This window comes from Aspergillus terreus, genomic scaffold (assembly GCF_000149615.1).
Source record: "Aspergillus terreus NIH2624 scaffold_1 genomic scaffold, whole genome shotgun sequence".
Lineage (NCBI taxonomy): Eukaryota > Fungi > Ascomycota > Eurotiomycetes > Eurotiales > Aspergillaceae > Aspergillus > Aspergillus terreus.
The window spans coordinates 111,039-138,207 of record NT_165972.1 but is presented as its reverse complement, the minus strand read 5'-3'; the positions used below and the strand labels follow the sequence as shown (position 1 = coordinate 138,207).

Genomic DNA, 27,169 nt, shown 5'->3' with positions numbered 1-27,169 from the left:
ATGCACATCCTCTTCCTCGGTCGGTTCCGTTGCTAAATATCAAGCCCTGTGGGCATCGGAGTCTTATACGATAGAGCACACCCTTTCCTCCACCTCCAGCTCTATTGTCAGTTGACTCAGTTCGCAACTCATCATGGCCGCATCCACCCAATTCGTCCGGAGTGATTCTCCCACCAACATGACTTTCCGCGATACCAATTTCGACCCCTTTCTCTCCGCTCCATACGACCCAGAAGAAGCTTTCGAATCTAGCGCTATCAGGTTGACTCCAGTCAATGGCGGTGATTCCAGCAAAGGCGCGACGTCGCCCTCCCCGCTGAACCGGGGCGACTACGGCTCGACGAACGGTGATGGGAACACCGCGTCCTTTTCGGACTTTCTAAGCCCGGTCGATGACTTCTCCAGCAATCTGAGCTCGAACAACTCTCCCGGCGCCGATTACCTGGTCGAACCCTTCCATATGGACACTAACTCCGACTCCCACTCCTGGCAATCTCCACCACATTATGGCGACACGATCTCGCCCCAAGCGACCCTTCATACCCCTAATCTCGTGACTCCTAGCCATACGAGCAACCCCAGTCCCTCTCCAAACTCCAAAGACTACTCTGGGTACAATGTCCATCCATCGCAGTCTCTCACTCTGATCACCACGCCTCCGGACGATACACTCCGCGTGGATGCACCCGATTCGGCCATGGCCCGGAGCCCGATCGTCAAGGTGGAGAGCGTCTCCAGGGGGGACTCGCCAGACCGACTATCCTTTTACTCGAGAGGTCGCTCCGCCGTCCATCTCTCGCCCGGTGACCAATCTAGCGAATCCGGGGACGAAGGCCGGGAGAATCGGTTCCTGAACACGGCTCCGTCAGTCCCGCGGAGCCAAGATGGCTCGTGGGTTCCCAACGCGGCGACTGGACAAGCGGGCCTTGATCCACAGTCTCGCGGGGATGTCATGGTCCCCAGCCCCAATGAGATGGATCTCCGGCGCCATCTGGATGAGAGAAATATCGATATCCGTATTTGGTCGGAGTCGGTGAGCGCGGCGAATAGCGATGCGGGCGAAGTCAGCCCTTACCGCGGTCGTAAGGGCCATGTTGGCTCGCGGCGCCGGGCAAAGAGTGCTGGGGATCCGTCCCTGCGAGAAGATTACTTCTCCTTCTCCAAAGACGCGTCCATTCCCGGCCCCGGCATGCTGGTTCATGTGAGCAGTGATGATGGTGAAACCGACTATGGCTCAGATGCTGGGGGTAGCATTTCTGAGTCCCTCGTGGATGGTGACCAGCCAGATGGCTCGTCCTCTCCCAAGCAGCAGGTGTTGGATGAGCCGGTTTCGCCCAGCCAGTTTCGCGGGTCCCCGTGGGACGACCCTCGAAGTGTTACACCGGACAACACAACTCGCGGGCAACCGTCAACCTCCTCCCAGGCGATGATGGAGTTTCAGCGTCGTGATAGGGAACTGGACAATATTTCCCGTGTTGCGACGTGGGGCACCCGACCACTCAGCCAGGCGGACATTGATAGTGTCATTGGGGACGGAGGCGCCTTTGGTGCTTTGACGATTAATGAGAAGCGCAAGAAACATGAGAGACAGAGAAGCCTCCGGAAGCTTTTGCAGATCAAGACGCCAAACAACTTGAAACGACAGTTCTCTGACTTATCCAGCAAGCTGCCTAGCTCCGACAGCGCAAACAACAGAGGGGACGAGGTCAAGAGCCCTCCCCAGAGGAAAGATAGTTTCCCCCATATCAGTTTACGACGGTCGTCCCGATCGCCCAGCTTGAGCACTGGGGGCGCTGTGTTGGCCATCACGAACCAGATGGCCGCGATCGGCGGCAAGGACACCATGAAAGTGGCATCCCCCAATTCGTCGACCAGTCCTTCCTGGTCTTCGTTCAAGCGTGGGAGAAGCAGAAGCGATGTTCCCAGAAACGCGGGGCCTGGACTGATGGAACTGATCCGGACCCATGGTGGGCCGCCCGTCGCTAACATTGCTACGTCGCCGCAGCTGGTGAGCCATCGCGACGCGGCCCCGACTCCGTCCACGTCGAAACAGGTGGCGGGCGATGACGATGACGATGATGAGGATATGCTCGACGAGAAGGCGTTGGTGATGGAGTTCCCCGTGCAGTCGCGTCTGCCGGTCCCTACACTCGAGGGTTTCAAGACACAGATCACGCAGTTGAACCCTCGGCTGCAACCCGCGTTGGTTGAACGCTTTGCCAACGAGCAGCTGCGCCGCTACCGGAATCTGGTGGAGTGCAAGCAGGCCCATGCCAAAGCCGCCAGCAACAACTCATGTCCCTCTGGAGGGTACTGCTTCGCACAGGGTGGTGAAGCCAAACTCCTGGCACCCCGGGCGAACCCCCAGGATGCGGATGCCGCGCATACGCAGTTTCACATCCCTGGTCATGGAGAGACGCCTGACGACCCCCAGGCATTAGGAGAGGGGGCCGTGACTGCGGCTCAGTTTCCTCCCGGTGTCCTCTTACCACCGGTCGCACGGCTTCCGGCCGAGTTCGAATGCCCTATTTGCTTCCAGGTGAAGAAATTCCAGAAGCCTTCCGACTGGACCAAGCATGTGCATGAAGACATCCAGCCATTCACCTGCACCTTTCCCGACTGCCCGGATCCAAAGTCTTTCAAGCGCAAGGCAGACTGGGTCCGCCATGAGAGCGAGCGACACCGGCATCTGGAATGGTGGACCTGCACCCACGCGGACTGTACCCACAAATGCTACCGGAAAGATAATTTTGTGCAGCACCTGGTCCGTGAGCACAAGATGCCGGAGCCAAAGGTCAAGAAGACCAAGACCAAGAATGCTGCCAACAAGAGCCCCGGGGGTCCAGGCTCGCAGGAAGAGAGCAACCGGGAGCGCGAGATTGAACGATTGTGGAACCTTGTTGAGAGCTGCCGGCATGACACGACCAAGGGTCCTCGCGAGGAGCCGTGCCGGTTCTGCGGCAATGTCTGCAGCAGCTGGAAAAAGCTTACGGTGCATCTGGCCAAACACATGGAGCAGATTGCCATGCCTGTTCTTGGTTTGGTCGGGGAGCGGGACCCGTGTCATCACCCTGGAGGCAGCCGTGCTGGGGCCGAGCCTGTGATGCATGAAACAAGGAGTTTTGCTCCTCGGCTAGAGGGGGTCCAACCCGGTCCGGACGTGTCGATACATCTGACACAAACCCAATACAACCACACCAGCAGCAACAACACCGAGGGCGGCGGTCTTACTGCGCCGTTCAACCCCACATATGCTCCGCAGCTGACAACCATGCCGGACGGTATCATCTCGGAGGAACCCGAGTCGATGGAGGCGTTTGATGGGATCTCCTACGGCGGCGCACCGGCGGGACTGCATCTGGTGGTGCCAGGCGACCAGTCACGGTTCATGCCTGTGCATCAGAACTCCGTGACTTACCCGCCGGCCGGGCCACGGCTCAAGGTTTCCAACCCGGACTTGAGTGTCTATCAAGATGCGTACTCGTATGCGATACCCTCGACCGAGATGCCCGCAGCTACGTATGATACTCAGGGCTCAATGTACATACCGTCGGCGACCAGCAGCTACCCCTACGCGCACCCCATGGGCCAGTCGATGTCATACGACCCATCGCAAGGGTACCGGGGGCAAAATTAGCATCGACAGCATTTTGACTTTTCCCACATGGTTGGCGGCGCCGTCTGTGAGATTAGGGGGGATTTTTCTTGGTCTTGGTTTCTTTTTTTCTATTTTTATTCTGATTACTCTTTTTTTCCTCCCTTGTATGTATGCACATGATACCCGAATCGCCCCTAGTTTGACCTGTCTCGGAGGATGTGAATACGTACGTTGAGTTCATCTGAAACGGCCTGCCTAACTCTGTTCACCTATCAACCACATGATGCTCCATGTTTTGTTCCGTGGTTACCCTTGCGCCCTTGATTCGCTTGTCCTCGATCGGCATTTTTATCACCATCCATTCTCCTACGACATGCATATCCCTTCCCTCTTGCCGAACGGTTTTTGCATGGTGGCCACATGTGTCGGGTCGTCCCACGGCCCCTTGGTTCTCTTTGGGTTACTTCATTGGTGTTTCAGCGGGTGCACTTGCGCGTCGTCTGTCGAGTTCTGCAGTTGTTTACGCTTTTCGGTTTCGGGATGTCTTTTCTGTCACTGCGGTCACTGCGGAGTATGCTAGGGTCCTGAGACGGCGAATAATAGAGGACGCTTGTTCTTAGTTGGTTTTACCGGGGTTTCTTCGGCGAAAGCCCCGGCCTCAGATGCATGTCGTAGGAGCGTTCCAGGGTCTGTGACAACAGTGACCAGCGCCTTGGTAAGAGACGTACGGAGATCTACGACGGGGACCGCGGAGATATCGAGTGATCGGTAGCCAAGAGATGGACCAAGGGAACGGGCGGGATGCCCCAACCACTACGCGGGTTTGGAACGGACCACCCCGACGCTAAAGACGGGATCACCAGGGTATTCGGTACCATAATACGGAGGACCTGGTGTATAACAGCTATCATTGAATAGAAAGACCATAATAACAGCAGATTCCAGGATCTCGACGGTCTCTTTTGGGGCGGGTGCAGCCAGTGTGCTTTAGCGTCGTCGTCGGTCACGGGACAGGGGTTATGTAATTACTGTACTCGTAACCATCTAGACAGCTTCGTACAATCCCAACGGATCTCTCTCCATCTAACTAACTATCTCCAGGGTCCAGGAGTATAATCCTGTCAACCGATCTCCAGGAGATCATGATGTGCAGCTCAGGGGGGAGATCTTATTTTCCAGCCGACAATCCTACCCGCAAAGAAGAATATCGCGCACCGCACCGATGGCCACCAGCACAGCCACCGGTGTCCAGGGAAAAAATGCGTCGCCATGCGTAATTCCAGACCGAACTCTGCTCCCATTGCTTTTTCATCCCCCGGGGATCGCACCAATCAGTGCCCTGGTCGGGGGGTGATCCCTCGAGACCACCTTACATGCTCGTCGCTGACGAAGCCCCTGAATTCCCTCTGTCCACACTAGCTACATACTACGGAGTACGGAGTACCGTACGTATGTACTCCGTACTAGGAGGGGGGAAACGAATGGCAGGGGAAGAAACACTGCAGCCACGTCGTCGTGTGTGCTGCAGTCGACGAAAAATGACAGGGCAGACCGAGGACTCCCACCGTTGTGACAGGTCTGTCCGGAGGGTCCAGCGGCGGACGAACGAACGAACGGACCCAACTTTCCTTGACATGCCAGTCCGGCGGGTCTCGGGTTCCCTTCCTCCTGTCATCCTACAGAAACAAACTCTCTCGCCGGCGACACGTTATCGCGTGGGGTCTGTTTGACAATGGGAGTCGACAATGACTGACTGACTTGTGGGACTACTCTGACGGTTGGTCGATCGTTGTCATCTTCATTCTTCTGTCCTCTTTCCTCGCTGCTGCGCCTGCGATCCAGTCTCGGTGGTTGTTTCTACTCCTACCTACCTATTTACCTACTTTTGGGGCGGGCGATCATCCTCGGGGTGGTCGACTGGACTGTCTTGCATCGCGAGCTATTTTATCTTTTCATTTGACACTGGTTTTCTTTTCTTTTCTTTTCTTGTCTTGTCTTGTCTTTTCTTTTTAATTATTATTACTGTTATTATTATTATTCATCTTCCTCCTCCCTCGTTTTAGGGTCGTTACTTTTTTAGATCCCCGGTGTCCGTCTTTGCTCGATCGACAGGCTTCACAGCATTTAGTCCTATCTTCTTCCTCGGAGTCCTCGTCCTCTACCCAACCTACTTCTACTCCTTCGGTTGCTGCTGCCTGACCTCTTCATCTCAGCCAACTCATTCCAGGACCTCCTCGGAAAAAGAAAGCACAGGGCGGATGACGTTCATCTGAGTTCCGATCTTCAGCTGGCTCATTTGCGATTCGAGGGCCCCGTCCCGAGTATATCAACCACACGCCCACCCGGACCCTCCCCTCTCCGATCGATCCTCTTCTTCGCACGCCGACAGCCATGATGAGCGTATGTACCTTTTGCCTCCATTACCTTGTCCCATCTGGAACCGCCTCGTCGCAAGAAAAGCAAAAAGGCTAATTTATTCCTAGCCCTCCAGCACTCACGAGCCCGCATGGGACAACTCCGGCGACATTCTTCAAGGCATCATGGCCTCCCGCATGGCTCCGTCTGCATCGCAGTTTGATCCTGTGTCGTCTGATGGTGTTACACCGTCGGACCTCGCCCTCGGTGATCCCGCCTCTTTCCTGGGATTTCAGTTCGGCCCCGAGCCTACACTCATCCCGCATAACCACACATCCATCCTCAACCAGTGGCCGTCATATCACTCACAGGCCTCGTCACCGACATCGCAAGTCTTGGAATATCCCCAGTTCCGCCATCCGCGCTTGACCAACGATCAGGATGCCTGGAATCCGCTCCAGGTAACGGGTGTCCCCACCAACCCTCCGGCCTTTCCCATGGCCCCTCACCCGGGAAAGCCTCAGCCACTGGGCGGCTTGGACCGGCGATACTCGATCGGCCAGCACAGCACCCCCTCGGAAAACGGGAGCCAGTACAACAGCATCCATCCGTCCGATTCTGGCTATAGCAGTCGCAGCTGCGCGACCCGTTCCGTTACGACCCCATCCTATGTCATGGAGTCCGCCTGCAGTCCGTATCTGGGTCCCCACGAGTCCGAGCAGGATGATCGGGCGTCGACGTTGGATCTCAACCCGGTGGTCGACCCGGCCGAGCACGTCGACATGTCGTCCTTGTTATACCATGATGTGATACGCTGCGACTATCCGGGCTGTCAATGGACGGGGAAATGCCCGTCTGATAAACGGTATGTGATAGATACATGCGCCAAGTGATGGTAGCACTGACTGGATGCTGGAAGGAAACATGAGGCGAGACATCGGAAGCTGTTCAAGTGCAATGAGCCAAACTGCACTCGGAAGGAAGGTTTTGGCACGATCAATGATCTCGCACGCCACAAGAAGTGCGTGCACAAACAGGAGCCGGAGCGCGGCCCGAAGGTGCTCTACATGTGTTTTGGGCAGAACTGTCCCCGCAGAAATAAGAAATGGCCCCGGTTGGACAACTTCCGACAGCATCTGGCACGGATGCATAACGACGAGGATACAGAGGAGTTGTTGAAAAAGTGAGCCCCGGAAGGAAATTAAGGCGTACTGTTGGCTAATACTGGAGCCAGGTCACACGATTGGTACGAAAACTGTGTCAAACCACAGGAAATGGCACATATTTCCGCTGAGGGGACTATCCCTACCAAGACAGAGCCGGTACCAGTGCTAGGATCCCTGCTGCAGCCCGCGGAAGACCTCACCACCTCCCCTCCAGCGCATGTTACCCTTCAGATCTCTGAAAACCAGACCCAGAGTCTGGCAGAGCAGAGCATTTCACATTTCAACCGGTTACCCCCGCATACCGCCTCCCAGCACCTGGAACTCCCCCTCAAGGCTCTCGATCTCAACTCCACGAACCACGACCCGTTAACCGCGACTCAATCAGGTCTCTCGAAAAACGATAGGATGGATGAGATGGTGAACGAGGCGGCGACAAACATGATCAATGCCATGACGAAGATGATCAACAGCAATCAGCGTCGACGAAGCCATGTCACCGAGGATGGTGAAGACATCGAAGAGAATGTCGAATTGACGGGCCAGAAGAAGGAGATGCTGCAACGGATCCTATCGGCGGCCTTGGAACGGCTGTCTGGGGACCCCGCACCCGCCCAGACGAGCACTCAAAACGCTTCAGACAGTAACGCGGACAAGCGAGGGTGGATTCAATGCGAGTTTTGCTCAAAGCGCACGCGCCTACGCTGCGAGATGAAGTATGATGACCACTTCAGCTATTGAAAGATAGACGGGGCTGACTTTGAAGTTCTCACAGGAAACATCAGAAGCGACATGAGCGGCCGTACGGCTGCACATTCGATCGATGCAATAAGACATTCGGCAGCAAAGCCGACTGGAAGCGACACGAAAATTCGCAGCATTTCCATCTGCAGAGCTGGCGCTGTACAATGCAGGATGTCACCCAGGGCCGCATGCCGTGCGCCCGTCTCTTTTATCGACAGGAGGTATACGTACAGCATCTGAAGAAGCACCATCAGGCGGATGATGGAGTCGTGCGGGAGGCCCTCTACAAGAACCGCATGGGGCGCAACGGACAGTCCCGCTTCTGGTGTGGCTTCTGTCGCGACATCGTGCCTCTGAAGACCCAGGGCATCGATGCATGGAACGAGCGGTTCAACCACATCGATGCGGAGCATTTCAAGCGAGGCGAGCGCATTGGCGACTGGCTTCTGCCGTCCGGACATTTGACCAAGAGCGCAGAACGCGAGGAAGAAATGCGACGGGCGCTGGCGAACGGCGTCACGGGGGACGACGGCGGGCCGGACGTCGAATACAATAGCGACGACGACTCGACGAGTAGTGTGCACCACTCCGATAGCGAGGTCTATCCGGATGAGGTTGTTTCGCTGGATGCCGAGTCCGTACTGAGTTCGCGGAAAAGGAAGGTTGGTCTTGGGCCTTGTGCGGAGCATGATGCGGCGGGTGTGAAGCGGTATAAAGCCGAACCTTTTTCGAACATGCTCAATCCAACGCTTTCGGATGCTCAGCCAATGCAAGGGGGATGGTGATACATACTAGTCCCAGGAAGGTTACAGTTCTATGGCCTAGTGTATTGCGTGAATGACTGTTGGGTTGGTTGGTCCATGAGTGCACTGACTTTGGCCTGTTGAAGTCGCCAACTCCGGCACACTAACGATGCTCCTTTGTCGGTATATACCTTAATATATATAATCATACATGATAGCAAAAATAATAAAAAATCACATGAAATAGTTAAATAGTTACAATTGGCAAGTAGAACTCCATATCACGTCTTCTTCAGACTAAGTAGAATCCGGTCTTGCATGGGTATCATACAGCAGTGAAGCCTGTAGGCTTATTGTTTCTTTGTAGCAGTCAATGCCCTTGCCTCTTTCTCCAGAGATGCGACCTCTTCTGTTGACTGTTAGAAACGGATCAAGAATGTGATGGACCCACGTACGGTTCTTTTCGAACTTCGACTCGTCCATCTCAAGCTTCAGCCACGTCCAGTAGATCACTTGGTATGTGAAGATGGCCCCGAGAAAGACCTTGGCAAAGGGGCTGGCGAACAGTTTGTAGCGGCCCATCTATGGTCACCCGTTAGTTTTGTTGTTAGATGCACATGTACAACTGGGATAGGCTGGAAGCCTGTAGTGAATCTTCTTGTATGACGGCACGAGATATTGTCGCTAAAAGAATAAAGGAGATTAATTGGTTTGACTTACACCCTCTTTGAAGGAACTGGACTCTTTGGCGCTGTTGAGCCGGGAATGGGAGCTGCCGAAGGACCTGCTGCCGAACGGCAACGCGGACAGAGACCGCGCAGAGAATGGCCGGGTGGCCGGCAATCGGGAGAACATGATGAAGTTGACGACAAGAAGATCAAGGTGTTCTCTATACAATCTCTACACGAGAGGACCGAAAATCAGAGGTAGTATTTACTCTCGGCAGCAAAGCAGGCGGCGATGGACGGAGGTCGGGATGAGTCATCAATCACATGACCGTCCTCAAGCGAGCGGCTCTGGGTCAAATCAGGCCGGGGATTAAGCGACGGCGAACAGGCGGGGACGAGCCAAAAGGCGATAAGCTTTGACGTCCGGGGCGATGATCGATTGTTCCTGACCATCACTCTTTCTCCTCTCACTGACGCGAGAGGCCCCGAGCTGCACCCGGGCGATGAGGGGGCCACACGCCCCAAAAGAGGCCAAATCGACCGCAAGTCATGTACGGATGATTTTTCGACTACAAACGATGAGTTTCTAGTGGAGTCTACGGGGGTTTGGGGGGCGGTGGGAAAAGGGGGTTGAGATGGCCGCAGGAAGGGCGAGTGTTGATGTGGTATTTTGCTATGGAGATGGTGGGGAGAATTCGCCCGTCTTTGCGCGAGGCTCGTCGAATGACGCGGCTCGGGGCACGTGCACGGCGGCTGCGCTAGTCCCCTTTGGGACTGCTAGGGAGAGAAAACTGACTGAGTGGTGGTCCTCTCGCTCTCTATTATTCTCTCGTCCCGTCTAGACAGTCCCCGACCTCTTTCCACCTCACCTCACCTTGCTCCCTCACTTCCTCCCCCCGTCATTCACCATCTCCTCCCCTATTTCTCTCCTCACTTCCCCATCTTTCGTTTCTGATTCGCTTGGACTGTGACGTTTCGTCTCTCTTTGTTTCCGCCCATTCCTCAGCATCTGGATGCGACGCGTCCGACTCCCCGGATCGGCTGTGATCGCTCGCTAGACTACCGTCCGCCTTTCGTCCCACCGTCGACCGTCCTGCGCTCCGCCGTCGTCTTGTTGCACTATATTGCGAGTCCCTGAGCTCTACGCGACGGTCCCGGTCTTCCCACGTCTATCATCGTTGTTGCGACGCCCTCGAGGGAGAAGATCACTCACTGCCGGCTTTCATGATCGCCGTGCACAGCATTGTTGCTTGCTGAGTGGAGGTCGCTTGCCTTGGTACAGTTGTGACCGTCGTGAGATCTGGCAGCTGCGTCCCGACGCCGTCGTCCAAGGCCTTGATTACACCCTTTTCGATACAAGATGCCGCGCGTCAAACGTTCAATTGAAGAGTTGGCCAACAAGTCCGACTCGGACGACGACGACTACAGTGATCATCCCGTGCGCACGTCTCGGCGCTCCACCTCTCGAACCAAGTCGAAGAAAAAGTCGAAACCCGCCAAGAAGAAGGCCCGTCGCGGTTCCGACGACGATATCCTGTCCGACGATGACCTACTGAGCGGAGTCGACGACCTGTCATTCGATGAGTCCGAAGAGGAAGATCTCAATGCGCCCAGGAATGCTCGCGGCTTGGTCGCCCGAAGGGCCGCCACGAACCGACCCTTGTACAACGAAGACGACGACGATGACAGCGCCGAAGTTGACGACGAAGAAGACGACGAGCCCGCCTCTCCGCCGAAGAAACGAAAAAGTGCCGTGGTCAAGCTGAAAGTCGGCGAGGCTCTCAAATTCTCGCCGTTGGAGAATCGACGCACCACTCGCCGCACCCGCGGTCCCTCGGAAGATATCTATGCTTTGACTAATTCGGGCCGCCATATGGAGACGATCGAACGTGGGACGCACACTCCCGAGCCGGAGGCGGTGCGGTCCACGCGCCGTGGTTCTCGTGCCGCGAAGCAGGTTCCCGCTGTTGCGGAAGAGGACGAGAAGCCTGTCGTTCAAGAGGAGTACGTCGAGGAAACGACGACGGAGGTCAAGGGGTCCCAGTTCGAGATTATGGAGAGCGAATACCACGAGTCGTTTGAAGAAGCAGCGCCTCCCAGCAATGGGCAGCAATCTGCTGGAGACGACGTGGGGGTGGTACCCGAATCTGAAAATGGGGATGCAAAGGACGAAGACGACGACGACGACGACGAGGATGAGGGACCGATCACAAGGAGGAGGAACCGACCTAGTCGAAGTCAGCAAGACGAGCCGGAACAACAGGACGAGGAAGAACCAGAGGAGCCACGCCGCTCTAGCCGCAAGAAACCCAAAAGTTCTCAACGGAAGCAACAGGACGAGGAGAGTGATTTCGAGCCGGAGGAAGAAGAATCGAACGATGACGACGAGCTCTCTCAGTCTGGAAATGGTTCTCCACAGAAAAGTCAGGCCCCTGAAGAGGACGAGGACAGTACCGCCGGCCGGCGTCCTGGTCTGCGTAAGCGGGCGTCTCGGTCCCGCGGACAATCTGAGGCTGCGGCTGATATCGCGGAAGAGCTGGCGGAGGAGCTGGAAGATCTCAAAGGCGGTCGATCACGACGAAGGCTGCAGACGGATATCGTATACGAGAAACCACGGCGCAGCCGAAAGGATGTGGATTACCGGATCATTCGGCCCGACCTGCTTTTGCCTATGGAGGAGGCGGAGAACGAAGTAAACGAGTCTCCTTCGCGCCGTGGGCGAGGCGGTGGTGGCGGGAAATGGGAACGCACCCTCTTCCCTACCTACGGGCCCTTTGGAGGCGGCGGGCCGTCTGCAATTCTGGCCCCTCCCGGAGCGCCAGGTGCAACGGGTGGGGTTGACAGCGATAGCAGTGATGATGAGGGTATGCAGCAGGCTAAAGGCGGTGCCGGAGGGCCGGCCCTTGGTCCCTCTGGCCCCGGACTACTGAACACACAAACTCATGCCGATCCCGCGCATGGCCTGTCTGGCACGCCTGCGAACTTCGGCAAGGTCAAGGATAAACAGGCGCTTGCTGATGCGGATCCATTAGGCGTGGACATGAGTGTCAATTTCGACAGTGTCGGTGGCTTGCAAGGACATATCGATCAGCTTAAGGAGATGGTTTCCTTGCCGCTGTTATACCCGGAGATCTTCCAACGCTTCCACATTGTGCCCCCGCGGGGCGTGCTCTTCCATGGACCCCCTGGAACGGGTAAAACGCTACTTGCAAGAGCACTGGCCAACAGTGTCAGCTCCGAAGGCCGCAAGGTGACCTTTTATATGCGGAAGGGAGCGGATGCCCTGAGTAAATGGGTTGGCGAGGCTGAACGACAACTCCGGCTTCTGTTCGATGAGGCCCGCAAGACCCAGCCCAGTATCATCTTCTTTGATGAAATTGACGGTACGTAATGTCCTTGATATGTGATGTTTGTTTCTGGATGGTCAGCTGACTTTTTTTTAGGACTGGCCCCTGTGCGGTCAAGTAAGCAGGAGCAAATTCACGCATCGATTGTCTCGACACTCTTAGCGTTGATGGATGGAATGGATGGTCGTGGACAGGTGATTGTCATCGGAGCTACCAACCGACCTGATTCCATTGATCCTGCTCTTCGCCGGCCTGGTCGGTTCGATCGCGAGTTCTACTTCCCTTTGCCGAATACCGAAGGCCGACGAGCTATTCTGGATATCCATACCAGAGGCTGGGACCCGCCTCTGCCGGATGCCATTAAGGATGAGCTGGCAGAGATCACGAAGGGGTATGGAGGTGCAGATCTTCGCGCCTTGTGTACAGAGGCTGCCCTCAACGCCGTTCAGAGAAGATATCCTCAGATCTACAAGTCCGATAAGAAACTGCTTATTGATCCCAAGAAGATTGATGTTACGCCGAAGGACTTCATGCTCGCGATCAAAAAGATGGTCCCGTCGTCGGAGCGGTCTACCTCTTCTGGTGCGTCTCCGTTGCCGAAGGAGATCGAGCCCTTGCTGCGCAGTCCTCTCGCGGAACTTCAAAGCCTCTTGGCGGAGGTGCTCCCTCAGAGGAAGCGGCTCACTGCCCTGGAGGAGGCTCAATTCGAGGATCCTGCGGACGGAACCTTCCGTCGCGAGCAGATGATGCAAGAATTCGATCGATCGCGAGTGTTTAGACCGAGAATGCTCCTTCGGGGGCCGTTGGGCATGGGCCAACAGTATCTCGCTGCCGCCCTCCTGCACCACTTTGAAGGGCTTCATGTTCAGTCCTTTGACCTCCCAACGTTGCTGAGTGATTCCACTCGATCTCCCGAAGCAGCGGTGATCCAATTGTTTGCCGAAGTCAAACGGCATCGACCCAGCGTGATCTACATCCCCAACATCCAATCTTGGTTTGATACTATCGGACAGGCTGTGATCTCTACCTTCGTGGGTCTCCTGCGATCTATACCCCCCACAGATCCGGTTCTGTTACTTGGAGTACAAGAGTCTATGGCAGAAGAGACGGATGTTGGATTAATCAGGAATCTGTTTGGATATTCAAAGAAAAACTTCTACGATCTGAAGGCCCCTGGCAATGATTCGAGGCGCGAATTCTTCAGAAAAGTGGTTGAATATATCAAAACGTCGCCCGCGCATTTCCCCGATCCAGAGAACCGCAAGAAGAGACAACTCGAGACCTTGGAGGTCGCACCTCCACCTCCGCCAAAACCCGCCGCGCCACTTACCAAAGAACAACTCAAGGCCCAGAAGAAGAAGGATCACCAGACGTTGAATTTGCTGAAGATTAGGATTCAGCCGATCATGGACCAGATCAAGAAGTACAAGAGATTTAGAACTGGTGTGATCGATGAGTCTCAGATCCGGTATCTCTGGGAAGAGGATGACCCGAACATTGTCACGAGTGATCTGCCCATCGAGCATCGGACAACCTTCCGGCCGTTCGAGAAGGCTTTGGACAAGCATGGTGTCCCTGGTCTTCGCGAAACCGTGTCGGGCAAGTTCTTCTACAACATGGAGATTGTGACCATCGAGAAGCGTCTATCCAATGGCTACTACAAGCGACCCAAGGACTTCTTGGCCGACATCAAGCGACTCGCCAAGGATGCGCGGCAGCTGGGCGACCAGGAACGACTGCTCAGAGCCAACGAACTGCTCTCCAACGTCGAGGTCGACATTGCCACTATTGAGCAGGCTGAGCCGCAGCTTGTCGCGGAGTGCGAGAATGTCTACCAACGCGAATTGGAGAGAGAAAAGGCCGCGATGGAGAAGGCCAAGAGAGCGGAGGAGACGTTTGCGTCCGGAGCAGCCGATGACAACGTTCCACACGGCAATACGGACTCTGGGCCGTCTAGTGGTCCCGTGGTGCTAGGTGAGACGTTCCCAGAAAACGGGGGCTTCAAGGGCCCTGCGAGACCTGTTACCCCCAACCGACGCTCGGCCGTGAGTTTCCTCACCAATGGTTATCATGGTGGGGGCTCCGATCTGAATGATAGCGGTCACGGCCCTACGAGCAACGGGTCTCATGGATCGCGGCCAGATGGCGATGGCGACATCTACATGACCAATTCGGAGGACCACTCGGGAGAAAGGGAAACGCAAGGCAGCTCCTTCGGCCCGTCAGCCCAACCCAAACCGCCATACTCACACACTGCGCCGTCTCAGCAGGTGAGACGCGAATCCGGTCTTTCGAGCTTTTCGCAAAAAGGACCAATGACACCTATGGCTCCTGGATCTCAGCCACAAGACTACAGCAATGAGGCGTCGACCACGCAAACGACATCTGACAAGAAGTCGTCGGAACAGTCGTCCGTCCCCCAGAACCACACGCAGAGCCCTGTGGCCGGCCCCGGCATGAGGCACGATTTCCCCGATCTTACCCAGTACCCGGATCGGGTGTCGCAGGAAGATTCCCATCTTCCCGACACCCAGCAGGAAGGTAGCAGCCAACCTTCACCGCGGCCGCGGGAGTCGCTGACTGGGAACGCAGATTCCAATCCCGATAGCAATGCGCCGGATGTTGGTCAATCGCAACCGAAGACGCAACCTCCTGTGCCGCTGTTTGACGATTCTCGGCAAGCCTCGCACGTGCCAGCCAATCTCCAGTCGCTGTTGAACAATGAAGATCTCCCACCCAAACTCATCATCGACCATGATTATGTTCAGAATTTGCATGAACAGCTCACGCAACGGACAAGCGGCTGCTCCGTGGAGCAGCTCGAGCAGATCAACACCAACCTCATGGACTATCTCTGGCATACACGTGGCGAGTGGAACCGCAGCAAGGTCGCCGCTGGCATTCAGGAGACCTTCAACGAAGTCCTGGAGGATATGCAGGCGATGCAAGAGATCGGACCCATCAGCCAGAAGACGAGAGAGCAACTGGGCGGAGCCAGCTTCCAGATGTAAACTCGTTGTCTTGGATGGATTTCTTCTCTGGACTTGTGTAATGAAGTTGATGGTATACATACTCCCCCTCTCTTGTTTTTAGATCTCCCACCCTTATACCTACGTCGATGCGGATTTCCTTTCTTGTTTATTATCCACCGGAATGGCTATATGGATTTGAAGGCATAGCCCACGTCTTTTTGTAGTTTCTGTTCTGAATTTCTGGGTTGGCGATCTGATTTATGTAGCGTCATACATGTATTTATCGAGAGTGGAATTTACTAGATCATGTAGATAGACATTGATGGTGCTGCATGGACTGCTTGTATACAGAGTAGTACGGAGTAGTAGAAGTAGGAGGAAGTAAAGTAGGGCAGAGAGAGCATGTGACGCGGCCAAGACACCAGCCTGGCCTTTCCCGAACAAGGCAAAGCAAACTCCCTGCGATGAACAATAACAGCACACCTTCTTCTCCCACTCACCTCCCCTCACTCTCAATTCCCGGACAACTCCAATTCTAGGGTCGCAGACGGAGTATTTCTTCATTCGTACCACTATCCGTCCATTCAGACCCTACACGATTATGACCCCAGTCTGAACACCTCACCTCCGCCGACCCGACATTCCTCACACTGAGTCCACCGCAACACAACCGCCAAGATGGTGAACTGGCTGAATCTGATGGTGCCGTTCGCCTACCTGGGCGTCCTGATCGGCTCCCTGGCGACATTTTCCTCGCTATACCGCAAGCGCAAAGCCCGTACGTCCATATTCCTTCTAACCCATACCAATAAAGGAAACTAATCCACGCAGAAAACGCCTCCTCCCTCGAACCCTGGTTCCCCGCCCACCTCCAACGCGACATCTACTTCTCCCTGCTGCACCTGGACCCGCCCGCGCCGACCTCGACCTCGGGCAAGGAGAAAAAGCCCCCCGCGGTGCCGGAGTCGGTGCTCAAGGCGGCGCTGCTGCGCCGCGCCACAGAGGACATCAAGCGGGTGATGACGCTGCGGAGCCAGAAGCAGGCGCTGGCGATGTTGCTGCAGCGCGGCAGCGTCGGCGACGACCTGTGGCAGCGGTTTCTGCGCGCGGAGAAGGAGATGGAGGACGAGGTGAGGGATGTTGTTGCTGAGGTTTGTCTACCTTTCTTATCTTGAATATGTGGGTGAGAGTGTTCAGGGTGCTGATGAGTGGCGACAGGCAAACGCATACGTCCCGAACTGGGGCCAGACGATCTTCCAGTCCGCCAACGAGATGATGAACAACGTGATCTACCGCGAGCGCATGGAGTTCCACCAGGCCAAGGTTGCCGAGGAGAAGGAGTGGTGGGAGAAGAAGAAGGCCAGCATCCAGGAGGGCTTTATGAAGGAGTTGGATGAGGAGGAGCAGGGGTCCGCGAAGAAATCGGACGCCGCTGAGGGCGCCGCCGCTACCCCGACGACGGGGTCGTCGACGCCTGCGGTCAAGACGCCCGAGTCGTCGGCTGCGCCGTCGTTTGTCACTGGGAGCGATGATGATGCGGTGTTGGTAGAGGCGGATGAGCAGGGTGGTGCGGGGACGGGGTCGAAGAAGAAGAAGAAGGGGAAGAAATAGGCGGTTGCATTGGGGTAGATATGGTATTTTTTTATTTTATTTCTCTTAGCTCTGTATGCATGGGAAGGTTATGGATTTTCATACGTGTCTCTGTAGTTGAAGTGGGAGTTGATTATAACGGAGGTGTGTGTAGTGGTATATACATATCCCAAACGCCGTTCTATATGCTCACGCCATCCATAGTGTACATAATGCCAGTATCTACGGCAGTAGGTTATCGTCTTCCAGTGACGATCCCAGGTCGATCCCCGCGACGCCCATCGCCGACGCAGCAGCCGCAATCTGGTCCTCCACTTGGGCTGGATCGGTGGCCGTCCGGCCCATGATGATGCGGAGGAGGTCCGTCATGATCTCGAGCTGGTATTGTTCCCGTTCCTGTGGCTCGAGAGTGTCGAGGCTGAGAGCGCGCGCTTGCAGGGCCGCGATCTTGCGCTCGCTCAGGATCTCGACGAGTCTGTTTACGTGGGCGATGTTCTCCTTGCTCTTGGGGGTGGTCGAGAGCCGTCGCAGACGACGCTTCGGCGTGCCGGCGGGGACACCGGCTAGTCGGGCGACCTGCAAAACGATCAACCGGGCTGTCACTTCGTCCGGGTGGAAGTTGAAGATCGCGCGCAGGGAGAACAGCGCGACCAGCGTGCCCGGGAGGTCTTTGGACAGACAGAAGCAGCGGATGATCTGGTCGTAGAGTTCCTTGGAGAATTCTTCCTGCGCCAGGGCCTTCCCGCGCGCCGGGAGCTGGGCGTACCAGCGCATCATGTCTGCGTAGAGCTCGCGAGCGGACGGGAAGCCAGCGACGAAGGCCGTGCGGCCGCGGTCGTACTGCAGTTTTCCGCAGTCCCAGAGACAGGCGTAGGTCTCGAGGTCGGGTTGGATGGAGGTAGACATGGTTTGGAATTTGTTCCAAAGGGAGGCGATGTCCTGTTTTCTTAGCTCGGCGTACAGGAGGTGGTTCATGAAGTAGGAGTTTGGCTGGATGCGCGCATCGCCGAGGCATTTGACCAGGTACTTGATCATGCCGTCGTCGCTGCGCCGGGTGTAGTGGAGGAGGAGGATGGAGAAGGTTTCGATGTTGCCCGGTGGGATAGTCCGTTGCATGAACTTTGGCATGCGCACGTCCTCTGTGTCTTGGTTGACCCGCAGCTGCGGAGGCTTCTCCTGAGAATTGGCGCGCGCCCAAATCGCGTCGATGCGCTGCTGCACCATCGCCCATCCGAGCTGCTCGGCCTTGATCCGCGCGGAGGGGCTGCCTTCGCGGAGCCAGGCGGCGATGAGGCCGTTCAGGTGCTTGGGGTCTGGCTTGACACCTCGCTCGTACATCAACTCGATGACCGTTGCGGCAGAGTCAACCTCGCCCATTCCGATCAGCTTCTTCATCCAACTGGCGTAGAAGAACCGGTTCTGGAACCGGCGAGGTAGGACCGTCAGCGTGGCGAGCGAGATCTTGTTCACATCACGCTCGGAAATACTGGACGCTTGGAGATTGCCCGCTAGGCCCACGGCGTTCTTGTAGAGCGAGGTCGAATCGTTCGACGGGTCCTGCCCGGTGACCATCATATCTTTGAACACCGCGATAGCCAGGCTAGGCCGGCCGGACTTTAGTAGATTGATGCTGATGTTGTCGTAATCCTCCATCGTCATGTTGTGCTGGAGGAAGGTTTTCAGCTGTAGATATAGCGCCCACGCCTTCACCTCTGCTTCCTTTCCGGGCTGTCTGCCCCAGGCTGTGATAACGGGGATGAGAATTCGAGGCTGACGCGACTTGTCGTTTGCCAAAAAAGCCAGCGCAATATCTTGTGCTCGCTGGGGGTCATTCTCTGCTGCGAAAAGTCTCACTCCCAGTCTCCAGTATGCTTCAAGATCGTCCTTCTTCTGCGAAAGCCCTGTCTGGTGCGCTTCCCACTGGTCTAGGGCCTCTTTCGTCTTACCGGAGTGGTGGAGAGAATCGATGTAGGAGAGTAGATGCCGAGTTGGTAGGGATTTGCCGACAGACATAGCGTCTTCTGCGATGATCTGTATATGGGGGACTCGCGAGGTTAAGGCGCCCCCGCGTGCTTGGGATTTCCACAGCAACCCCATGGCTTCGTCGGGAATGGATTGCAGAAACTCTGGCACAACCTGTTTACAGCGACGGTACCATTTCCACACTTCTTGCGCCAGTCGTTCGTCAGAAGCATCTTTCGCGAGCCGCTTTAGACAGTCGTTGAACTTCTCAACATAGGCCTGGTTTTCCGCGCTTTGAGGTACCACTTCGAATGGCTGTCGAACCACCACAGGCTTCTTCGGTTCGCCTTTTCCCGATGACTGCCAGTTTTCCTCTTCCATCGCGAGGCCCTCAAACTCTTCTCGCAGCATTTCGTCCAGCTCATCATCGAACACCTCTTCGAGACCAACGTCCGGCTCCGACTTCCCATGTTCTGCTTCGTATTTCCTTAATGCTTCCAGCGCAATCGCTCTCTCCTTTTCGGGCAGTTCCTGGATGAAAGGGCTGTTCGGGCTGTAGGGGCCTTCTTTCAACAATTGTAGATCTTTTTCCAGCCTGGACAGCTCGCTCTCCACGTCCTTCTTGTCCGCCTTGTCCTCGGCTTCTGGATCGATCCGTCTCCTTTTCTTGCTCCCGCGGGTATCCTGTTCGTAGAATCGGACCTTATCATTGGGGCCGCCATATTGAATCGAGCGTGGCGCTAGGACGGAGAAGGTGCGCGGCGGCGCAGGAGACGGCGTGGACGAGCATCTGCAGGCCACATGTTGGTACCACCGCGCTCCTTTGACAGTCTGGCGGAGCATGAAGTGTGATCTATTGAAACATCGGACGAGAGACGAGGGGGGAGGGAGTCGCGTGCGAAGGGTGAGTTGAGGTTGCGGCGAAATAATCGTCATGAAGCTCCGCGGCGGAAAACCAATACCACCCGATCCGGTTTAGCGCCGACGCGAGCTCCGCCGCGGATTTCCTGCGGCCTCAAAGCATCAGCTTGCCATCGCTGAGTATCCTCGCGGCGTTCGCAATTGCGCACAATGGATGCGGAACATCTGGAGACGGAGACGCATTCTGGCGCCAAATATGGCTCTAACACCCAAGTATGTCCTTGCGACAAGGAATTGAGCGTCTTAACGGTTTATTTATGCTAACATATTCAAGGGCGTCTACATCTATCGACCTTCCAAAGCCCAGGGCGAACGGCCCTCGAAACGACGCAAGGTGCAGCCGGATGATGAAGTCGATAGCGAGTCCCGCCTGTTTGTTCCGCTCCTGAATGGCGACGAGTCCGAAGCGTCTGTGCAGTTGAGGTACAAGGCCTACCAAGAGTTGTGGGCTGCGCAGGAAGAAAAGATCCAGGTAATGCAAGCTCAGCTCATATACCGGGTTTTCACAATGCTGATTGCTGGGTAGTCTATTCTTGAAGATGTTGATTTCGATGTGCTTGAAAATGTGTCGTCTTTCATCACATCGTGCTCTCCCCAAACGTGAGCTAGCCCTTCGCGAATATGCAACACACACGTCTGATCCCAGGCAGATACGATGGCTGCATTCCCACCGCATTAATAACAGTCGGATCCAACGTCTCGTCCCTTGGCAGACTCTTAACTCGACTCAATGAACAACTGACCACAACTGGGGAAGGGGGAGTTGTCGCGCTGGAATCGGGCGATGCGCCGAATCTCAAGACAACATTGAAGAATATCATTCGAGGTGCAATTACAAACACGGAGGGGAATGAAGGATACCATAGGTTCCTTACGGACCGAGATGTAAGTTTTTTTCAATAAAAAAGAGTCGCAAACAATCACTGATTTGCTAGGGTCCGAGACTTCTCGGATACGACCTTGATCTGCTGGGAGACTATGTGAAAAGAAAGGGGGTCAAGAAGCTAGTGATTGCGCTCCGAGACAGCGAAGCTTTTGATCCAAGTATCCTGACAGACTTGCTGTCCTTGTTGAGGTAGGTTGAGCCTCGGCTGCCCATGGCTAAAAGCTAACTTTATAGCTCGTGGCTCGACCGCATTCCTATCACCCTGCTATTCGGTATTTCGACATCCGTTGAACTTTTTGAAGGAAGACTGCCACGCTCAGTCGTTGCCCTACTCAGAGGACGGTACTTTGAGATTCACGAAGCGAGTAACTGCGTCGACCGCATCTACGAACGGCTGCAGGCGGGATCCGACGGGCGTTTCTGGCTAGGACGAAATATCACCGCCGTTTTGTTTGAGAGGTCCAGTGACTACTTCCAGACCCCGGAGGCGTTCAGTCGAACTGTAAAGGTATATATGCATTCCAGTTTCTTACCGGCCATATCTAACCGAAGTAGTATGCGTATATGACACATTTCTTTACGAATCCATTAGCAGTGCTCCTTGCCAACCAGGAGCCTTCTGATCTGCCGTCTACTCGCTTCTGTGAGGCCGTTCGAAACGTTCCCTCTTTCAGAAGGTAAGGACACTCCTCATTTCGGTTGTTCTCAGCTAACATGTTAGGCATTGTGAGAATCTACTTGATGAAGGCTGCGCTGAACAGGTGCGCAACTTGTTGGAGGACGACAAATGCCTTTTGCAACAAAGCCTTCAGCATCTTGAATACGGACAGCAGAGGATGCGCGAGATTTTCCAAGCGGTGACGTTTGTCCATGCGTGCCTCAAGGAGCTTAACCTCACCAAACGGGCGAGTATTTCGGACCTGTCTGTCCGCGCACTGGCAGGAGAGCTCCAGAACTCGTCGTACCTTGAAGATATCCTACGGGCTTTCAAAACGCTTGATTCTACCACGCTACAGCAAATTTTTGCTATTCTTCCGGATATTTTGATGGAACCGTCTGAGTTTCAAGAATTAAAGCGAGACCTTGAAACCCTCGTGCAGACATATCCCGACGCACAACCTTTCCGGAGCGAATATGACAGCCACAACTCCGTTGTGTCAACAACAGTCGTCCAACAACGTGTCAAACTCAATAAGGGCAAGGCCAAGCTGTCCGAACCAGACATTGAATACACAAAGATCGTGGACCGTTTCTACTCCTTGACAGAGGCCTCCCTTACGGACGTTTTGCTTCGGCCGCAAGACTTGTTCCTCCACGAAGCCTTCCTTATTGACATGAAGAATCCTTTGAAGGAAGTTTTCGCCCCCCGGCCTCGATTTGCCATTGAGCGAGCTTTGTCGAGTCCATTCGATTACCTGATATCAGACGCGGAGACGGCGAACACCAAGATCTCTGCAAAACAACCCGCCACGGCCATATTATATCAGCTATATCTTGAATCTGGCTCCCTTGTTAATATATACGATCTTTGGCAGGCATTCTACGCGGTGTTCGAAAGTGATCAGGGTGGTGACTGTGATGAACGTGTGATCATGACGTTGTTTTACAGAGCCATTTCTGAGTTGAAGGTTCTTGGAGTGGTCAAGAACAGTCGCAAGAAGACCGACCATGTTGCTAAGACGGCATGGATGGGACTATGAATGTTGTATATCATCACTATCTTGGTCATATAAGATGCAATATCTAATCATGGGTATCATAAACATATTAAACAGACTGTAATGCACCGCCAACCGAACCCAGAGACCCTTGGAACTGAAGCAAGAACTTGCGATCAATCACTCGGATATTCGGGTAGCTGGATGATGTCGTCCCTTGCGAAAGGTCTCCCTCCATCGGTCAAAACCATAGCTTCCCTTCTTCGTCTTCTTACAGCCTGCTCCTCCGCGGTTCCGCGAAACCGTCGCCCAGAAGCTGGTCTTGATCCGGCCGTATCATCCCCATCTGCCATCCACACATCGCTATCCCCCTCAGCCTCCTCCTCATCTTGGTCGTTTTCTTCGATCATGCTGCCCATGAGACCGTATTTCCGTAGCTGTTTTGTGCCCTCTGGGTGAGAAGAGAGCGTGCTGAAAATCGAGCTCATCACCGCATCGTCAGACCACCACGTTTTCATGAGAATGACCACGTCTTGCCGACGTGAGGGTGTCGCGAGCGCGCAGGGAAATGGGTATCTCGAGAGCCAGCGACTGATGACACCTGCCTCCAACGCCGCTGGGATATTCTCTTGGAGGATGATGTTGAGAGCCCCTAGCGCCTTCTTCTCACCCAGCGGCCTGGTCTTTGGGAGGATAGGAGATACTGTGGTGGAGGTCTCTTCGACGTGTTCTTCGAGGAAGTTGCAGAGGCAATCGACTAGAGCGTTGAATGTTGGGAGGTCTTTCAATCGGGAACACACGGACGTTCGGGCCACTATATGAGATCAATCAGCATCATCAATGGCAATGGGAATTAGTTGTGTTGGTTCGTACAGGCTCGATTGGATACAAGGAAGTATATCGCATTGAGCGCTCTACCTCGCCGTTCCTTGTCCTTGCTCGCTAGGTCTTGCAGGAGGAGATCCCTTGTTTCGCCTTTCGTAGATCGTTCGGATATAATCCGAAGGGCACTGGTCACTGTCAGTTACTGTCACAATGCCCAATTACTTCATGGTCGGCGTACGCTGCTCGGAGATCGTAACTCGTACTTTCGGAGAGCTTTAGCAATGTGTCGAGATTGAGAGCTAGGGCACGATTAGCATGGAAGATCACAGTACGGGCTAATCCACCAACCGTCTTCTGTGCCCTCACTGATCATCTTATCTTCCTTTTCGACATGCTTGATCTCCGTCAGATCGGACACCCTCCGCAGATCTGAGGTGATGCCGCGGACGGCGAAGAAGAGCGAAACGCCTATGATCGTTAGATCCGTTGCGCGTAAGAGGTAATATACATACCCAGACACAGCCATAGTAGCCGATCGTTCAAATGAGAGGCCATATTCAAGCCGTCCAAGCGTGTCGTTCATGATGGAGTGGTGAAAGTGGAGCGTCACGATGACGGACATCGGTCCGGCAGAATCCCGCCGACAAAGGCGGTGAGCACATAATTTTTTCGGCGACGATCAAAAGCCGCCGCTCATCCAAAAATTTCGGTGGAGAACCAGCGCGCTCTTGCATCGACGTTTCAGCACCACAATGCCGCCGTCGCAGTTGAAGCAGCTCAAGGCCTCTCTCCGTGAGAGTGGGGTCCTGGGTCCTCAACAATCGAAAAAGCAGAAGCGTCAGAATGCGAAGACTGGTGCTGCGGCGCAAAATCGGAACCAGCGCAATGCCGCTCTGCAAGCTATTCGGGACCGGTTCAATCCCTTCGAGATCAAGACAACCGCGACGAAACGCAAGTTCGACGTGACGACCAGGGACGCCGGAAAAGAAGCAACTGTGCGGGCCCGGCCTGGTGTTACCAAGTCGCTTGGAGAAGAGAAGGTAAGTCCAGTCGCAGTGTTTGTATGGGCTTAAAACTTACAATGGCCGCCAGCGACGTCAAACGCTTTTGCGAGAGCTGCACATGCGCAACAAAGTCGGCGGAATTCACGATCGCCGTTTCGGAGAAGACGACCCGAACATGACCCCCGAGGAGAAAGCCGCCGAGCGTTTTGCCAGAGAAAGCCAACGGAAGATGCGCAAGGACTCGATGTTCAACCTCGAAGATGACGACGATGACGAAGAGTTCCAACTCACCCATAAAGGTCAGACTTTGTCTTTTGGCGACGGCATGCCCCAGGATGACTTTGAAGAACGCGACTTGGGCGATGCCGAAGAGGATGACATGTCGGACTCTGAGTTCCTTCGGAAGAGAAAGCGTTTCGATGGCGAAGACGATGGCGAGTTAGAGGAGAACGATGGTCCCGAGGGCGAGGATGAGCCCGAGCGGAAAAAATCAAAGCATGAGGTCATGAAGGAAGTCATTGCCAAGTCGAAATTCTACAAGTATGAGCGGCAAAAGGCCAAGGAAGACGATGATGAACTGCGTGAAGAGCTCGACAAAGGTCTTCCCGACCTCTTCGATATGCTGCGAGGCGTCAAGCCTCCGCCGAAACCTGAGCCTCCCAAAGACGACCTGGCATCCATGAACCCGGACCGTGCTGCGCTGTTGGAAGGGAAGTCGAGGGACGATCAAGAAAAGGAATACGACCAGCGTCTGAAACAGTTAACATTCGATAAGCGGTCAGCACCAACTGATCGTACGAAGACGGCCGAAGAGAAAGCGGAAGAAGAAGCACAGCGGCTGAAGAAGCTTGAGGAAGAGCGTCTCCGAAGAATGCGGGGCGAAGAGCTCAGCGAGGAGGAAGAAGAAGAAAGTGGGGAGGATGAAGCCAGTGAGATGTCCGAAGACGAATCGATTCCGGACGATGCGAGGGCTTTCGGACTGCAACAAGCCGCTGATCAGGACGCCAACCGTCCGGAACTTGGAGTGGAAGACGAAGACGATTTCATTATCGACGATGACCTCGTTGAGACCCGGTCCGACGTTAGCTTGTCGATTGATGAGAGCGATATTGTCATGTCTGAAGAAGAAGAGTCGGAGGAGGAAGAGCAAGAAGAAGAAGACGAGCTCATCAACGGCCTTACGCTTCCTGCCGGCAAGGATGGCGAGGCTTCAGCGGCCGCCGACAATGCAGATGGAGGCAACGAAGAGCTAGCATACACATACCCTTGTCCTGGCAGCCATGACGAGTTCCTCCAGATCATCGACGGCGTCCCAATGCAGGATCTCCCCACCGTCATCCAAAGAATCCGAGCTCTGCACCACCCTCGACTTCACGCCGACAACAAGACGAAGCTCGGCCGGTTTGCTGCTATCCTCGTGAAGCATGTCGTATACATGACCGAACAACCGGAACATCCACCCTTCGCCATCGTTGAGAACACTCTCCGTCACATCCACTCCCTGGCCAAGACTCACCCAGAGAGTGTCTCGCAGGCCTTCCGCGCCCACCTGCGCGAGATGGCGCGTGAGCGTCCTCTCGCCCTTCGCCCCAGCGACCTGGTGATCCTGACGGGGGTTGCGGCTATTTTCCCAACCTCCGACCACTTCCATGCCATTGCCACTCCCGCCCACCTGTGCATTGCCCGATACCTCGGCCAAGGCGCGATCAACACTCTGGCCGACTTTGCCACCGGAGTGTACGCCGCAAGCCTGTTCCTGCAGTACCAGACAATGTCGAAGCGCTACATGCCCGAGTTCATGAACTACATCCTCAACGCTTTGTGCAACCTCGCCCCCGTCAAACTCAAGTCCAGTCTCGGCCTTTTCCCTTCCCGCACACCGCAGGATCCCCTAAGACTCCAGCCCTCGAAGAAACTTTCCCCGCGCAAGCTCCGCTTCTGGGACGTGGCTGGGCCCGCATCAAACGCTGAAGCAGCAGAGCTCAAGCTCTCCCTTGTCACGACCATGGTCAATCTGCTCGACACCGCCTCGGATCTGTGGGCCGATAAGTCGGCGTTCACGGAGATCTTCGAGCCGGCGCAGAACGTCCTCCGCCACTTGCTCCAGTCCTGCGAGGGCAAGGTGTCCTCCACGGTGACGGACAGCATCCAATCGACGCTGGACAAGATTGACCAGCACCTCTCAAACGCGCGGAAGACTCGTCGGCCGCTCCTCCTGCACAACCACCGGCCCTTGGCGATCAAGAGCGCCATCCCCAAGTTCGAGGAGTCGTTCAACCCAGACAAGCACTACGATCCCAACCGCGAGCGCGCCGAGGCCAACCGGCTCAAGACGGAGCTCAAGCGCGAGCGCAAGGGCGCCATGCGCGAGCTGCGCAAGGACGCCAACTTCATCGCGCGCGAGCAGCTGCGCGAGAAGAAGGAGCGCGATGCCGAGTACGAGCGCAAGTACAAGCGGCTTGTGGCAGAGGTGCAGAACCAGGAGGGCCGCGAGGCCAATGCGTACGAGAAGGAGAAGCGGATGCGTCAGGGCAAGCGGTGAGATGTCGGTTGGCACGTTGGTATGCTTTCGTATTGGGTCTGAAGGGTGTTCTGATGTGGTTCTTGGGCATGGGCTCCATGCAATGCTTATTAGATGTATATATGCATTTCGATCCAAGTTAATACTTGACAGCAAAAGTTGCCAAAGAATGTCTATCCGATATACCACATACACCTATACCTACTGCTATG

General features: G+C 55.2%; 8 protein-coding genes across 8 annotated transcripts; 6 read left to right on the top strand and 2 right to left on the bottom strand.

Moving 5' to 3' along the window:
* Positions 1-133: 133 nt before the first annotated feature.
* On the top strand, positions 134-3,637 carry ATEG_00042 (putative C2H2 finger domain protein; the record flags this gene model as incomplete). The annotated part of the gene is made up of 1 exon (XM_001210128.1): positions 134-3,637. The coding sequence occupies one exon, from the start codon at positions 134-136 to the stop codon at positions 3,635-3,637; it is 3,504 nt and encodes a 1,167-aa protein (XP_001210128.1).
* Positions 3,638-5,992: 2,355 nt separating this feature from the next.
* ATEG_00041 (putative C2H2 finger domain protein) lies at positions 5,993-8,645 on the top strand (the record flags this gene model as incomplete). The annotated part of the gene is made up of 5 exons (XM_001210127.1): positions 5,993-5,998; positions 6,082-6,818; positions 6,873-7,136; positions 7,188-7,832; positions 7,892-8,645. 5 exons carry the CDS (start codon positions 5,993-5,995, stop codon positions 8,643-8,645), a joined length of 2,406 nt encoding a protein of 801 aa, XP_001210127.1.
* A 1,986-nt stretch (positions 8,646-10,631) lies between these two features.
* Positions 10,632-15,629, top strand: ATEG_00040 (chromatin segregase YTA7; the record flags this gene model as incomplete). Its single annotated transcript, XM_001210126.1, has 2 exons — positions 10,632-12,654; positions 12,715-15,629. 2 exons carry the CDS (start codon positions 10,632-10,634, stop codon positions 15,627-15,629), a joined length of 4,938 nt encoding a protein of 1,645 aa, XP_001210126.1.
* Positions 15,630-16,268: 639 nt separating this feature from the next.
* On the top strand, positions 16,269-17,201 carry ATEG_00039 (Sec63 complex subunit SEC66; the record flags this gene model as incomplete). Its single annotated transcript, XM_001210125.1, has 3 exons — positions 16,269-16,368; positions 16,422-16,741; positions 16,809-17,201. The coding sequence occupies 3 exons, from the start codon at positions 16,269-16,271 to the stop codon at positions 17,199-17,201; spliced, it is 813 nt and encodes a 270-aa protein (XP_001210125.1).
* A 201-nt stretch (positions 17,202-17,402) lies between these two features.
* On the bottom strand, positions 17,403-19,864 carry ATEG_00038 (pentatricopeptide repeat protein; the record flags this gene model as incomplete). The annotated part of the gene is made up of 2 exons (XM_001210124.1): positions 17,403-19,686; positions 19,845-19,864. The coding sequence occupies 2 exons, from the start codon at positions 19,862-19,864 to the stop codon at positions 17,403-17,405; spliced, it is 2,304 nt and encodes a 767-aa protein (XP_001210124.1).
* A 349-nt stretch (positions 19,865-20,213) lies between these two features.
* ATEG_00037 (putative origin recognition complex subunit 3) lies at positions 20,214-22,649 on the top strand (the record flags this gene model as incomplete). The annotated part of the gene is made up of 8 exons (XM_001210123.1): positions 20,214-20,276; positions 20,338-20,535; positions 20,590-20,663; positions 20,777-20,948; positions 20,999-21,138; positions 21,184-21,457; positions 21,505-21,626; positions 21,671-22,649. 8 exons carry the CDS (start codon positions 20,214-20,216, stop codon positions 22,647-22,649), a joined length of 2,022 nt encoding a protein of 673 aa, XP_001210123.1.
* A 134-nt stretch (positions 22,650-22,783) lies between these two features.
* ATEG_00036 (uncharacterized protein) lies at positions 22,784-23,987 on the bottom strand (the record flags this gene model as incomplete). Its single annotated transcript, XM_001210122.1, has 5 exons — positions 22,784-23,421; positions 23,526-23,617; positions 23,671-23,731; positions 23,781-23,900; positions 23,945-23,987. 5 exons carry the CDS (start codon positions 23,985-23,987, stop codon positions 22,784-22,786), a joined length of 954 nt encoding a protein of 317 aa, XP_001210122.1.
* Positions 23,988-24,184: 197 nt separating this feature from the next.
* ATEG_00035 (snoRNA-binding rRNA-processing protein NOP14) lies at positions 24,185-26,978 on the top strand (the record flags this gene model as incomplete). The annotated part of the gene is made up of 2 exons (XM_001210121.1): positions 24,185-24,472; positions 24,525-26,978. 2 exons carry the CDS (start codon positions 24,185-24,187, stop codon positions 26,976-26,978), a joined length of 2,742 nt encoding a protein of 913 aa, XP_001210121.1.
* Between the last annotated feature and the right edge of the window lie 191 nt (positions 26,979-27,169).